This window comes from Salminus brasiliensis, chromosome 6 (genome assembly GCF_030463535.1).
Source record: "Salminus brasiliensis chromosome 6, fSalBra1.hap2, whole genome shotgun sequence".
Classification (NCBI taxonomy): Eukaryota; Metazoa; Chordata; class Actinopteri; order Characiformes; family Bryconidae; genus Salminus; species Salminus brasiliensis.
This window is the reverse complement of record NC_132883.1, coordinates 39,546,338-39,560,558: the sequence shown is the minus strand read 5'-3', so window position 1 is coordinate 39,560,558 and position 14,221 is coordinate 39,546,338. Positions and strand designations below refer to the sequence as shown.

The 14,221-nt window shown below is 40.6% G+C and overlaps 1 protein-coding gene across 1 annotated transcript; it reads left to right on the top strand.

Moving 5' to 3' along the window:
* Positions 1-1,269: 1,269 nt before the first annotated feature.
* Positions 1,270-13,491, top strand: ddx51 (DEAD (Asp-Glu-Ala-Asp) box polypeptide 51). The gene is made up of 16 exons (XM_072682385.1): positions 1,270-1,427; positions 2,008-2,423; positions 3,293-3,483; positions 3,602-3,752; positions 3,861-4,006; positions 5,075-5,146; positions 5,265-5,371; positions 6,429-6,537; positions 6,693-6,835; positions 7,737-7,914; positions 8,560-8,675; positions 9,845-9,961; positions 11,035-11,136; positions 12,115-12,178; positions 12,350-12,484; positions 13,291-13,491. Exons 1-16 carry the CDS (start codon positions 1,405-1,407, stop codon positions 13,315-13,317), a joined length of 2,097 nt encoding a protein of 698 aa, XP_072538486.1. The 5' UTR covers positions 1,270-1,404; the 3' UTR covers positions 13,318-13,491.
* The last annotated feature ends 730 nt before the right edge of the window (positions 13,492-14,221 follow it).

Sequence of the window (14,221 nt, the reverse complement as noted above, 5' to 3'; positions counted from 1 at the left end):
CTCTTTAGTAATATTACTTTACTGCCTCAGTCCACTTGCTTCTTTCACATCCACTTGTCCAAAAATGCATGTGTACAGCTGTCCACAGCTGTCCAACAGTGATTTGTATTTTGAGCAGTGGTGTAAAGCTGAATTACACTCCGCAGCTGTAGGGGGAGCCTGGGAGCAAACAAACAAACAAATAAATTATTAAATAAAAAAATAAACATTTATGAAATCATGCTGTTTTTGGGGCTGTAATGCCAACTGTACTTCAGAACTGGACAGATTAGGATTACATGTTTGCCCATTTTCCTGTTTTCCAGTTTCCCTGAGCTGAACCCACTGAGGGAAAGGAAGGAACCAGGTTCACCAATATAAAAAAAAACTGACATGAGAAGCATCTATATTATAAAAATGTCAATATTTAGAGGCACAAGCTATATATAAGCTGATATATATATATATATCAGCATTTTTTATATAAATATCTTATGATTTGTACAAATCCAATTATATCAGTGTCTTCCATCAGGACATATGCAATGTATTATTATTATTATTATTATTATTATTATTATTATTATATGCACTGACTGTGTAATTAATCTTTATTATTGTTATACTAATGTATTATTATTGTTATTACTACTACTACTACTATTATTATTATTATTATTATTATTAATTACAGATCCAATAGTATTAGAGCCCCCATCAGAAAGTATATGTTGTATTATTATTATTAATTAAACATAACTCAGAAAACAGTCATTGGTATATACATACGTATTTATTTATATATGTAAATATGTAAGTGAGTAATGTTGTTATAGTGACGTAATGATAATTTGGCCTATACCATATACTATACAAATTAATTTACATCTGACGATGGTGTATTTTTTATACTATTTATATTATTTAATATGGTAGCATGCACTTTTGGACACAATATGCAGTTATAATAATAATGCTATTTTCATGCTATTTTTCTGTAGCTATTTGTTTTGTATTATTTTGGTTTAAGATTATTTACATTAATGTTTTTTAACAAATTCATGGAATTCTTATTTCTTTAAAAGCTTAATATTTATATTATTAAAATAAAAATATTTTTAATACCAATGTTTAGCAAATATGTGCAAATATGTGATAAATAAGCCACTACTGTCTCAAGGAAACCCACCAGCGGCGCGTCAGGGATGCGGCGATCGACTCAACAGCGCCGCCCAGTGGTCTAACGCCTACTTCTCAACGCTGATGTCATCACTACGCGACTGTCAACAACACAGCGCTCACATGGCTCACAACTTCTGCCCACACGATCTGTAAATCTGCAGCCTTATATCAACACGAACTGCGCTGCTGCTCCAGTCTAAACTCCAGTCTGGTCCACACTGGCAGTGGACGTGGCTTTCTGCGATGGCTCTGTTCACCATAAACCGGTACGTGCCTTTAAACCCCTCTGATGGCAGCCGACTGCTAAATGTACAAGTTCTGTAGCTCTGAAGAATCTCCAAGCAGGGATGTTCCTGAGGGATGTTTTCAGTCGTGGTCCTGGAGCACTTCTCCCTGAACTTGGTGTTACAACATGCAGGGTTGCTCCAGGATCAGGACCCCCAAGGACCCCTACCAGCCCTACCACCTCCTGGAGATCTATTTTCTTGCAGGTTTCCAACCCATCTCTAATTCATCTTAGCCAGCTAAGCAGGAACTTCTGCTGGCAGTGATTAGATGGCCAAGTGGAATTGATTAGGGTTGGAAATTTGGAAGTCTGCAGGAAGGTAGACTTTCTCTAGGAGCCAAGGATTTGGACCATTTATTAGAGCCTCACCTAATATTTTGCACTGTAGAGCTTCTCAGTGCACAATCCTATTTGCGTGATGTAAAAAAATATTAAATGATGGTAAAATATCACTAAAAACATACATCACCTCCCTTGTGTATATTGTACCCACAAACATTGCTCTTGAACATTGATCCTTGAGCGTTCCCGGTCACAACGGTGGATTCTGTCTTTGTCAGGTATCTGGGAGACGAGGAGGAGAGCGAATCGACCAATGAGTCGCGATCCAAATCCCTGCTGGCCAAGCTCCAGAAACAAGCAAAGGCAAGAGAACGGCAGTCTCTCACAACTAAAGAGGAGCTCCCTGTCGGGGACACTGAGACCACTCAGAGCAGCTTAGGAAAGAAGAAAAGAAAACCTGAAGAGCAAGAGCAAGAGAAGAAACAGCACAGGAAGAAAAAGAAGAAGAAGAATAAAGAGGAAGAGGAAGAGGAGGAGGAGGAGGAGGAAGAAAGAATTGAGCAGGTGGACAACGCTGATGAAACACCTGCTCCTTTAGAGCCCGCTGAGGAAGCCACAACTGATGCTCCACCAAAGAAGAAGAAGAAAAAAGACAAAAAGAAGACCGTTACCAAGGAGGAGGAACAAGATACAAGTAATTTTACCATGCCGTGTGTGTGTGTGTGTGTGTGTGTGTGTGTGTGTGTGTGTGTGTGTGTGTGTGTGTGTGTGTGTGTGTTTTTGAGGCGGGAACAAGTCCCTGTAGGTAGCAAGTAAGTCTCAATTCTTGGAAAACAGTCTGGAGACAGACGTCTCTCCAGGTTTCTTTCACTGTGGGTCAAGTGTTTTTGAGGTTCCTAGCTGATGGGGAGGTAGGCCAGGACTTAGCAGGTCTTTTTTTGATTGGCAGGTCTTTTTTTTTTGATTGGCAGGTCTTTTTTTTTTGATTGGCAGGTCTTTTTTTTTATTTGGCAGGTTGTTTTTTTTATTTGGCAGGTCTTTTCTTTATTTGGCAGGTTTTTTTTTTGATTGGCAGGTTGTTTTTTTATTTGGCAGGTTATTTTTTTATTTGGCAGGTTATTTTTTTATTTGGCAGGTCTTTTTTTTATTTGGCAGGTCTTTTTTGAGTTTCAAGTCATCAGATTTGACATTTACATTTAAATTGTGTAGATGCAAAAACCTTCTCTCCAAGGTTTCCAAGATGGCAAATTTACAGTTGAAGGAAAAACCTTTCCTAACTTTCAGTAGAAGTCAAAGTAAAAACAATTGTAATTTCAAGTCAATTTGGAGCATCTCTATTGGTCCTTTCATCCTGAGATTTTGACACAGTGTAGAGGACATTGGAGCATTAGGGGACTTTCCCAAGGTGTCTTATTGGTGTAGTGTGGTGGGCTTGCCCAGCTAGGGAGTCAAACCCTAGTTTGCCACAGAAAAGGCAGTGTTGTTGATCACTGTATCTCCCCAACCAGCTGTGGATTACGCCCTTAATGAATGAACCCTTCTTCTGTTGGTGTATTTCTAAAGATCATCCATCTGAAGAACCTACTGAAGCAGCGGAAGAGACTAAAAGTAACGGTGTGGAAACCAATGGAACCCAGGAAACCCAGGAAGCTACCCATGGCCACCCTGACCCCTCAAATGCAGAACCAGAAAAGATCTCCTCTGACACCAGCTTCCACATCCTGGGTGGATTTCTGAAGAAGAGAGTTCAAAAGGTATTCATAAAAAAAACCCCAAACAAATAAGACCTTAATAACTCGATTTCACAGCCTAATGGAAATATATCCTGTTGACTGTTGGCTGATGTTTAATTGCTGCAATGTGGTGTTCTAGGTTCAGAGGGTCCTGCCGAAGTGGCTGGCAGAGCCGGATGTGATTGAGAAAGATATTAAGAGTCATCTGGTGCCTCTGAGTGACGTAGCAGGCATCTGTCCCATGCTACAGAAGAAGCTGAAGGCCAAGGGGATCCAGAGCCTCTTCCCAGGTCTGAGAGAAAGCTAAAGAAAAGCTAGTTGAGTGAAGCTATGTTAATCTCTCTGTAGATATCTCTGTGGATGCTCATGGTGTTTCCTCTCTCCGCTTCATATCACAGTTCAGGCTGAGGTGATTCCTGCCATCTTGGAGACTGTGAATTCAGGGCTGCTGATCGGTCAGGGTGGCTACAGGCCCAGAGACATCTGCGTTTCTGCTCCTACGGGAAGTGGAAAGACGCTGGCGTTCGTTATACCTGTCATACAGGTGAGATACTTGAGATTCAGGACCAGTGTAGTATAGTCAGGGGTGGCTGGAATAGCATTTACAGGCCTTAGATACTGCTCTTTTTATAGTCCTAGTCAGACCGGCTGCTCTACTGAATGAATGAATGAAAGAATGGAGTTCAAAGTCCATTTTTCAATGGTTTTCAATGGTTTTCAATGGTCCTCAGCAGTGTTTGCTATTATAATATATTGCACTTGAAGTTCTCTTGCTTCAGTCCCTCAGAGAACACGGGTAGGCCGTGAAAGTAGAGGTGGGAGCGTGGCCCCCTCATCAGAGGAGAATGGCATGGGTAATGAATCCTCCTGCTTTCAGAGTCAGGAATCCATAATGACTGGGCAGGGTTATTGACCGCATGCTGATAGCCATCGGCAGCCGAGCCGGCTCAGAGAGAGCACAATTGGCCTTGCTCTCTCCAGGGCGGGTAGGTGCCGCTCTCTGGCCATGTCGTTCGGCTGCGTTGCTGGCCTCGGCTCTCCGGCGTCTGCAGGCTGGTGCGTTGGAGCCGGGTATGCGGTGCTGCCCTCCAGGCGCGTTGGTTGTCCAGCAGTGTTGCATCGGCGCCTTGACTGTGCAATGCCTGAGGGTCGGGGGCATCACGTGCGATTGGGGGTATTTGGCAGTCCAAATTGGGGAGAAAATGAGGGGGGGGGGTATGAGAAAATGTATATTTAAATAAATAAATAAATAAATAAATAAATAACCCTGGTCCCCCATTAGCTGCCTCCTTTTGGTTCTTGAACAAAGCCCTTAGGCCTCTCTACTTCAGAGGAGCTGAAGTATGGCTAACCCTGTGCTCTCACTTAGGCTTTCTAAGTTGGGATATTCCATGCCAAGTGTTTGCCCCCTGTCTATATTCCACAATATTGGCACCTTCTGAACAATGAATGCCATGTGAAACCAAAACCTAATAATGCATAAAATTGTGTATATGTATGTAGCATAATTTAGCTAGTAGTCTACTGTTACCATGACCATGTTCGCAACACTCCCCTTTTCATGAGTTCATTACTCCCTACTCTTTCCTCTCTATTATAATCATTATCATAGGCGCTGTTGACTCGGGTGGTGTGTGAAGTTCGCGCCCTGGCCGTGTTACCTACCAAAGAACTTGCAGAGCAGGTTTCCCTTCATTATTTGCTTCCTCGCTATATTCTACCCGTGCCATCGTTGTATTCTAAGTATTCTGGGCCTTGTTCCACCATGTTGTGTACACTGTATGTATGATTCTCCCCTGTAGGTTTACAAGGTCTTCTGCTCCTACGCTGAAGGAACTGATCTGAAGGTGGTCATGGCAGCAGGGCAGAAATCCTTGGCTGCGGAACAGGCAACCCTTTCAGAAACCAGGTGAACTTCTAGGGCTTGCTTTAATGTATTCGCCCCAGTTGAAGTTATCGTATAAGTTTTAATAAGTTATAATAATCATTCAGAAAATTGATACAATTGGATTCGCAGCTTCAGATTGATGCTTTGTGTATTTGTACAACTTGTCTGGGCCTGTGTCGGCAACACAGTTCTCTTATTTGCATAACTGTGTTTGTTCAGGGCGCATCACAAAATTACCAAATGAAAAGGTGCTGGTACTATTTATATGGTTGTATTATTATTATTATTATTATTATTATATCATCCCTGTACAGTACAGCTAATGCACCAATGCTTCCAGGAACATACCTGATGATGCACTACACAGGCAAAAGTATTGGGACACCTGCTCATTCATGGTTTCTTCTAATCAAGGCTATATATATATATATATATATATATATATATATATATATATATATATATATATATATATATATATATAAAATGGAGCACCGTCATCATTCCAGAGAACTCAGTTCCACTGCTCCACAGCTCATCGCTGCTACACCTCTCTAGCCTACACCTGGCACTAGGCAGCATGGGGTAAATAGGTTGATGTTTATCTTCTCCAGAGAGTCTATTTCTTTTGGCAGTACTTCTCTACAGGGGCTTGGCAAGCTGTGTGTGTGGGCGTGTGTTTACGTATCTGTATCAGCAACGGGTGCAACTTAAAGTAGCAGAATACGTTTATGAGAAGGGATGTCCACAAACATTTGGACATGTAGGGTAGGACTAATGCTATAATAATAACTAGAGAGGTTTCTGAAGGAAATGCAGAATGGTTGTGTGCAGCTTAGGTGGTTCGCACTTTCAGGTTGTTGATGGGGTGTTGCTAGGCAGTTGCTTTGGTATCCCAAGTGACTTTGGTGTCTTAAGTGACTGCTCAGGTGGATTGCCAGGTGATTGCTGTGGTACCCTATGTGGTTAGTTGGCAATGCTAGTGTGTTTGTGTAATCCTAACATAAGAAGAGTGCATGTTTATATTTATACCTGTTTAATTTCCACTGTGTTTTGCTATGCTCGTCTCTCCCTCCAGAGGCGGCAGGTGTCGCAGTCTGGCAGACATCGTCGTGGCCACGCCTGGTCGCCTGGTGGACCACATTAACAAAAATGACAGCTTTACTCTCAAGCATCTCCGCTTCCTGGTGAGGATCTGTCCAGCTCTTTTGAGACATGCAGGATGGTGTACACAGCACTTCTGGCCTTTGTCTCATTCTCCTTAGACGAAGACTGCCTAATAAGTGCAGTCTGTTAGGGATGTGCCAATCACACCCCTCAACTCTGTGTTCTTGCTTTTCAGATCATTGACGAGGCAGACCGAATGATTGACAGCATGCACCAGGCTTGGCTCAGTCAGGTTATTAAAGGAGTCTATAAAAGTGGGAGTGGCTCAGACACGTCAATTTTCAGGAGAGTGGAGCCAGGCCCCGTAACAGTGGCGAGGTATGACCTTATTTTGTGGATTTGATGGTGATAGCAATTGTAATAGCATCATGGAGGAAGCCATGACTGAGGTTGAAAAAGCAGGCTTGGGACCAGAAGTTTGCTAGTTCGATCTCCTAGACCAGCAGGAAGTAAAAGCTGGGGGAGTGAAGGAATAGCACTTTCGCATCCCTCAGCATTCATGGTGCATTTACGGCATTTAGCAGACGCTCTTCTCCAGAGCGACTTACAAAAGTGCTTCACTGTTAACTCAAGAATAAGCTTAGCTAGTTTGAATAGACAAAAAAATCATCTAAGCTAAAACAGATGCCTCTAAGCCTAGACACTACTAAACACAAGTCAGCATGGAGACCATAATACTCTACACTTTGCCCAAGTACTCTCGGAAGAGGATGGTCTTCAGTCTGCGTTTAATGACAGCAAGTGACTCTGCTGTTCGGGCACCCAGGGAAAGTTCGTTCCACCAATTTGGTGCCAGAACAGAAAAAAGCCTGGACACGTGTCTTTCGTGGATTTTAAGGTATGGCGGGTCAAGCCGGCTTGTGGTGCAGATCGGCTTTTGACCATTGCCATTGAGTACGGAGGCGCAGGTCCAGTCTTGGCTTTGTAGGCCAGCATCAGGGTTTTCAATCTGATGCGGGAAGCAGCTACAGGCAGCCAGTGAAGAGAACACAGCAGAGTAGTTACATGGCTGAACTTAGAAATATTATAGACGATATGGATAAGTTGCAGGGGCCTGATGCTGATGTCCTTATTCTTTTGGCAATACTTCTTTCAAAGAATGTCTACAACCTTTTTGACATATTGCATGTATCTGCTGTATTTGCCTCATAGTTAATAAATAATAGAGTTGTGCTTTTGCTAAACTGCTTTTCCCTTTAAAGTTTTGTGTGTCTCTCAGTCTGTCTGTCCCTCAGATGCCACTGCAGAAGCTTCTCTTTTCAGCTACTCTGACCCAGAACCCAGAGAAGCTTCAGCAGCTGGGGCTTCACCAGCCACGCCTCTTCAGCTCCATGCACACCTCCACACAAAATGGCACACACGCCGAGGAGAAATTTGACTTCCCCGAAGGCCTCACGGTCAGTGTCAAACAAACATCTGTCCTTCACAAAAACACTATGGGCCCTATTTTAGCAATCTTAGGTCAGCCATCAACTGCGCATCGTACAGCTTGATTTAAGGTGTGTCAGAGTGTCTTTGCTATCGTAATGTTGGGGCAAGTAAGCCTTGCACGGCTCAAAACGCGCAAAAGGCAAAGTCTCCTAATTAATCATGGGTGTGTTTCAGGCGTTACGTGCAATTAACCAATCAGCATGTCGCTCACCATTCCCTTTAAGAGCCTTGGCTTGCTGAAGCGGTAGAGCTCCTCGTCTCTAGAATAATGTAACTGTTTATTGATGATATTAAAGTTTGCATAGCTGCTAACTGGCCGCGCTATGGGTTTGTGCACTGCTGCGTGTCCATGTGTGCGTAACAAGCGGTGGTGTACGAGTATCAGGTGCTCCATATACATGTAGGTAGAGCATCTATGGCTGATACTAGTGAAGGGCTAGACTTCTTCTGTCTAGTTGCTTAGTGAGCAAAAGGTGCACATCAGTATCTATTGCATCGAGACAAAAAAAAAATATAAAAATATATTATAAAAAAATATTATAAAAAAAAATAACTACTGTTATTATGTTTACCACTAAGGCCTATCTTACATGCTGTTCTGCTCACTGCAGGAGTACTATGTCAGCAGCACTATGAGTAAGAAGCCTCTCCTCATCCTCCACTTCCTGCTCCGACTGAAGTACAGGCCTGTCTTGTGCTTCACAAACTCGAGAGAAGCCGCACACAGGTAAAAGCAGTTACACTTATTATTCATTGTGGAATTAATTAATATTGACTTCTGCACCTTTTCAGTAATTACTTTTGTATAATTACAGTTAATTATGGTATCAAGTATACAACACACATCAAAAAATCTGGCTGAACAATCTGGAGTTGAACTGTCCTTATCTCCGACAAATATCAAACGAGATGCGCAGCAAAAAAATCCAGAAGGAGAAGAAGATAAATCGGAAGACAATATAGTTGCTTAGTTGCTTACTTTGCTGTAGCAACCACCTGGGCTACCATAGCGACCACCTAGAAATCACTTAGCAACACCAGATCAACCACCTAGCAACACCATACGAATTATCTGGAAAACCTTAGTTACCACCTAGCAACACCATAGCAACTACCTGGAATACTACTGTAACCACCTAGTATACATAACACTTCGGCTGTGAAACCATTATGTATTTACATGAAAATATCTATGATATTACGTTTGTTTTGCTTTATTAATTACTTTAAAATGTCAATTAAAAATTGCATTTAATCCATTATATTCAATGTACATTTTGCATTGCCAGGTTCGAGTATGTTTAGATGTCAAGAAAAGCAACATCATACACAGCGAAGACTTATAAAGACTTTTGATATTTCAAATCATAATAAAATTGATAATTAGGTTTTTAATTTGCAGTTTTGGAAAAAATAAATACTTACTTGAGGTGATGTGAGCAGCAAATCATTGATATCTGTTTATACCATGCTTGTGTTATGGCTGAGGTTATCCCTTATATTAGTTAACCATTAGAAATGTTAAAAATGTATTACGTTCATTTTGAAATTCTATTCAAATGTTATTAAATAATTAAATATATATAAATATATATAAAATATTGAAGAAATATTTAAAATTAAAAAGTATGAATATTAAATATTACATAACATACATATATATTAAATAATTTAAATAATACATATAATAATAATTAATAAATAAATAAATAATTAATATATCAGTAAATGCGAGGCCCCAGAGCAGGGCAGCAGGCAGCAGGGTAGTGGAGAGCCAGGTCTGGAGGTACTGGTACAGTTTTCAGTCCTTGAATGTTTACAAGAAACAAAATGAAACATCCCCCCTCTCTCTCCCCCTTCTTCCCCCCCTCCACCTCCCCCTTTCCTTCCTATTAGGCTCTTCTTGCTGGTGAAGTTCTATGGAGGAGTGGAAGTGGCCGAGTTTTCCTCCAGACTCAGCCCGAATGAGAGGCAGAAAACCTTGAAGAGCTTTGAACAAGGAAAGATTGCATTGTACGTATGCTCTGCACTTTCATCTCTACAGTGGAGACAGATGTTCACATCCTAGCTGTCCTACTTTCACCAGCATCTGGATGAGTCTCAGCGAGGGGTCTAAAGCCCTGTTCAGACGGGATTAAACTTACATGGGGTCCTGGGGTATTGTCCTCTTTCACAGGGGCTCCTCAGTGATTTTAGTCCTATCTCAGATCAGCAATGTTTGTGTGCCCCCCTCCTTTCCCTTCTCCTCTGACAGGCAGAATTATGCTATATGTACAAAGGTATTGGGACACCTACTCATTCATTGTTTCTTTTTGACAAAATCAAAGAGTTTATCCTGCTTTTGTTGGAGTAACTGTCTCTACTGTCCAGGGAAGAACTACTAGATTTTGGAGCATTGCTGTGAGGATTTGATTGCATTCAGCAACAAGAGTATGTGAAGTTATGTAATTGGATGATCACCACCCCATCTCATCCCCAACTCTCCAACTCATCCCAAAAAGTATTGAATGGGGCACCAACCATCATTCCAGAGAACACAGTTCCACTGCTCCACAGCTCAATGCTTTTTTTTATACTCAAGGCTTTTTACCCCTCTAGTTCACGCCTGGCATTAGGCATGTTGCCAATAGGTTTATCTATTCTATTGGCAATACGTCTGTACAGGAATTAAAAGTAGCTGTATTCATTAATTTAATGACTGTCCACAAACATGAACATGTGTTAAACAACTTTGCAAATCACAAATTGAAAAAAGTTGTTGGACCTCACCCTAAACGGTAGGAAGACCATCTGGACTCTATGACAATGTGACGCAAACATTTGGGTAGTAAACTCTCTCCTCCTTTGGTAATTTTACTGCCGTCCTGTGTGAACATTTTATCCCTGAGGAGACATGTCTGGAGACATGTCTAATATTTACTCTGTTTTAAGCCACCTGATTGGTTCCCTGGTCTAATTACTGAGCCCTTCAACAGTGGAATTGTCATGGTAGGAGAACAGCACCATTCTGCTGACCGTCTAGGACCTTCAGTTTTACTGGTTGTCTTTTATATATAATTGATGTAAATACTCTGTGTCTCTGCTAGGTTGATCAGCACTGATGCTGCTGCCAGAGGGATTGACATAAAGGGAGTTAAATGTGTCATTAATTACGATGCGCCACAGTACATCAGAACGTACATCCACAGGTACGTCCACTGGCTTGTTTACCTTCTGTGACAAATATTCAATTTGTTGCCGGGTAGCAGGAACCAGGACTGTAGAGATGAGCGTGATCAAAGTCTGGGTTGGAAAACGCGTAGAGAAACTGTGCTTAAGTGAAAGTTTGTGTGCTCACTTGGAACCCCTGGGAACACATTTTGAAATATTGATTTTTTAAAATATAATTTATAAAACTTGGTTGTTAAGTAAAGTTTAAATAGAAAACACTTTTGCCAAGATGCTTTTTCAGACCTTTCAGATTAGATAGAATAGATTTTCTAATATACATGCCTGACTGATTACCCTCCATCAGTTGTGAACAAAAAATGTAAATGACGTTACCATGGCAACGCACACAGCCATAAGACATGAAATTAGAGGCTTTTAGCTTTTTTTTTTTTTTTTTTTTTTTTCACTTTTTTTTACTTTTGATTTCACAGACATTTAGGGTTTACTGAGGTTTCGATATCTGTTACCAGCCCGTACATAGACACAAGCTCAAGCCTGCTGTCGTCCCATGCGTCTGCCGTCTGCCCTCCCCAAGCTTTAGCTCGCCAGGTATGGCTTTAGCTCAGACTTAAAGAGTGGGCTGAGCCATGTTAGCCGTGTGATTGGTCAGGGCTATGCCCAGACATAAAACCTGACCACTTTTAGGGCCGCTCATTCTGCATTGAGGGGAGAGCAATATGGCAGACCTTTCTTAGGAAGACTTTAGGAAGAAATGTATAATTTAACTTTATACTGGGGCCCCCGAGGAGCCAGATACTAACTTTCCTTCTCAATTAAAGGAACTTCAGATTTAGGTTCCTGGGAGCTTATTATTAACCCAGTCTGACATTCTCAAGATTCCAAGATGCCTGAACTGACTCCGATTGCTCCCTTGCATTAGTATTGGGTCTTAAAGTATGCTGTGACTTGTGATCTGTATGTGAGTGTATGACTGATATTTTGAATTGTTTTCTCAGGGTGGGACGAACAGCAAGGGCGGGGAAAGCTGGAGTGGCCTTCACATTTCTCTTAGCAGTGCAGGTGAGACTCGGACTGACCGAATTGCTCACAAACCAAAAGTCACCATTTGTTCACCTCATTGTTTATTACTGAGATAAGAGCATTGCTTTTGATATCACAAAAGGCCTTTGTGTGTGTGTGTGTGTGTGTGTGTGTGTGTGTGTGTGTGTGTGTGTGTGTGTGTGTGTGTAGGAAAAAAGATTTCAGAAAATGTTGAGGAATGCTGGAAGTCCTGGTCTACAGAAACACGTTATTAAACCACAGCATCTCAAAGGCCTGGAGAGTCACTATGAAGAAGTATTAGTTGAGCTGGGCGAAGCTATAAAGGTAAAGAATTAAAAATGTTAAGCTTAAACACTCACTGGGTTTTGAAATGAAAGATTTAGCAGCATAAAATACAGTCATGTGAAGAAATCTGGACACCCCATGTCTTTTTGTCCTCCCTATTTAAAGATATGGACATTTGAGCTTCATTTTGGACATTATTAAGAGATGGAGGTTATATACCTAAACTAATAAAGCTGAAGAATTCCTGGTGATTTTTTTATGAGGCCGCCCCCAAACCATGACATTTCCACCTGCTTGGTATGTGGTTGTCATCTGGTCTCATCTGTCCATCGGACATCCTGGACCTGGCAAACTTTAGTCCTGTGGGGGTGTGGGGTTGTGCTAACTTTTTTTTCCTCTTAAGAAAATTGTGTTTCTATTAATTACATTTTACAGATAAATAAAAAATCATAATTTCTATATGTCTTTGTTAAATTACCTACATCTCTCAATATTAAAAGTGAAGATCAATTGTCTGCGTGTTTTTACACATGTTATAATTTGCATCTGACTGTTCTTCTTACATTGGATCACAATGATGAATGGACTAATAGAAATGTAATAGAGAAATGACCTGGAATAAAATATTTTACATTGAAATCCATTCAAAGTTAAGGATATTCTGTAATGTTTCAGAGTAACATTTCAGAGATACAATGTATATGAGTTGACATTATACAGCATGGCTCATTTGGGCAAATGGAGTGCATGGAATCTAGCAGCCATGTCACTTTCTTTGTTTGCACACGTTTGAGAAACAGGACTGAGTTTAACCCTGCGTGTTTGAATTCCTTTGTTTTCTAAAGGAGGAGAAAGCCCAGAACCGATGGTGACCAGGATTTTGGACCTGCCATAAAAATGATTTGTCTGTTATTTTGTTTCTGTCTGAACTTTGATTCATCTTTCATTCATTTCATTTCATTCTTTCATTTACGATTCATTCAGCGTTTCTTTCCAGAAAAGGCTGCATATATGGTAGCATTTCTGAATAAATCTTTTTAAAATAAGACTTGGTGTCCATTTCTCATCAACGCGTTTGACTTGAATAGCTGTATATGTACAGTAATAAACAGGACCTTGCAGAATTAATGTGGTATTTGGAGTATGTCAGGCATATTGTCAAACTGCTGTTTGAGTAGCCCCACCTTCCCTTGGGGCGGGGCAGTTTGACAAACCACGCCCTTTCGGGGCAGGTCTAAGGCTCAGCCTGTTTACTTGGACTCGGTTTGACTGAGTTGAACCGATTTGTGATAAACACAGATACAACTATTAAAATGCAGCACTATTTTTTTTTACATTGTCTTTACCCATCTCTAGTTACAATATAATATGCAAATATTTAATTATGATGTTTTTAAAATTTCTAGTTTTCTAGGTTTTATTTAAAGTGGAAAAACATAATCTTACGAAAAAGTTTGATTCACTTGAACTTTGATTCACTGGTTTATTCCAAAGAACCGATTCATGGTAAAAACAGATGTATGTATACAAACACACATAAAATGCCTTTTTTTTTTTTTTTTTTTTTTTTACTAATCTTTGGTTACAGTGTGAAATTAAATTTTATGATAATACGATGTTTAAATATTAAAGAACCGAACCGATACAAGATACAGATACATGTATAAAAAACACACTCGTTTGTACTTCAGTTTTACTTACCCCTGCTTACAATATGATATTTAATTGTATGATTTACATGATATTTGAAGTATTTTAGTTTTATTTTGAGGACTG

Excerpts from the sequence above, each read along its gene's own strand:
- ddx51 (XM_072682385.1), top strand. The coding sequence starts at position 1,405 with ATGGCTCTGTTCACCATAAACCG. Across the intron at positions 6,538-6,692 it reads TCAAGCATCTCCGCTTCCTG|ATCATTGACGAGGCAGACCG; the intron begins GTGAGGATCTGT and ends CTTGCTTTTCAG. Across the intron at positions 11,137-12,114 it reads ATCAGAACGTACATCCACAG|GGTGGGACGAACAGCAAGGG; the intron begins GTACGTCCACTG and ends TTGTTTTCTCAG.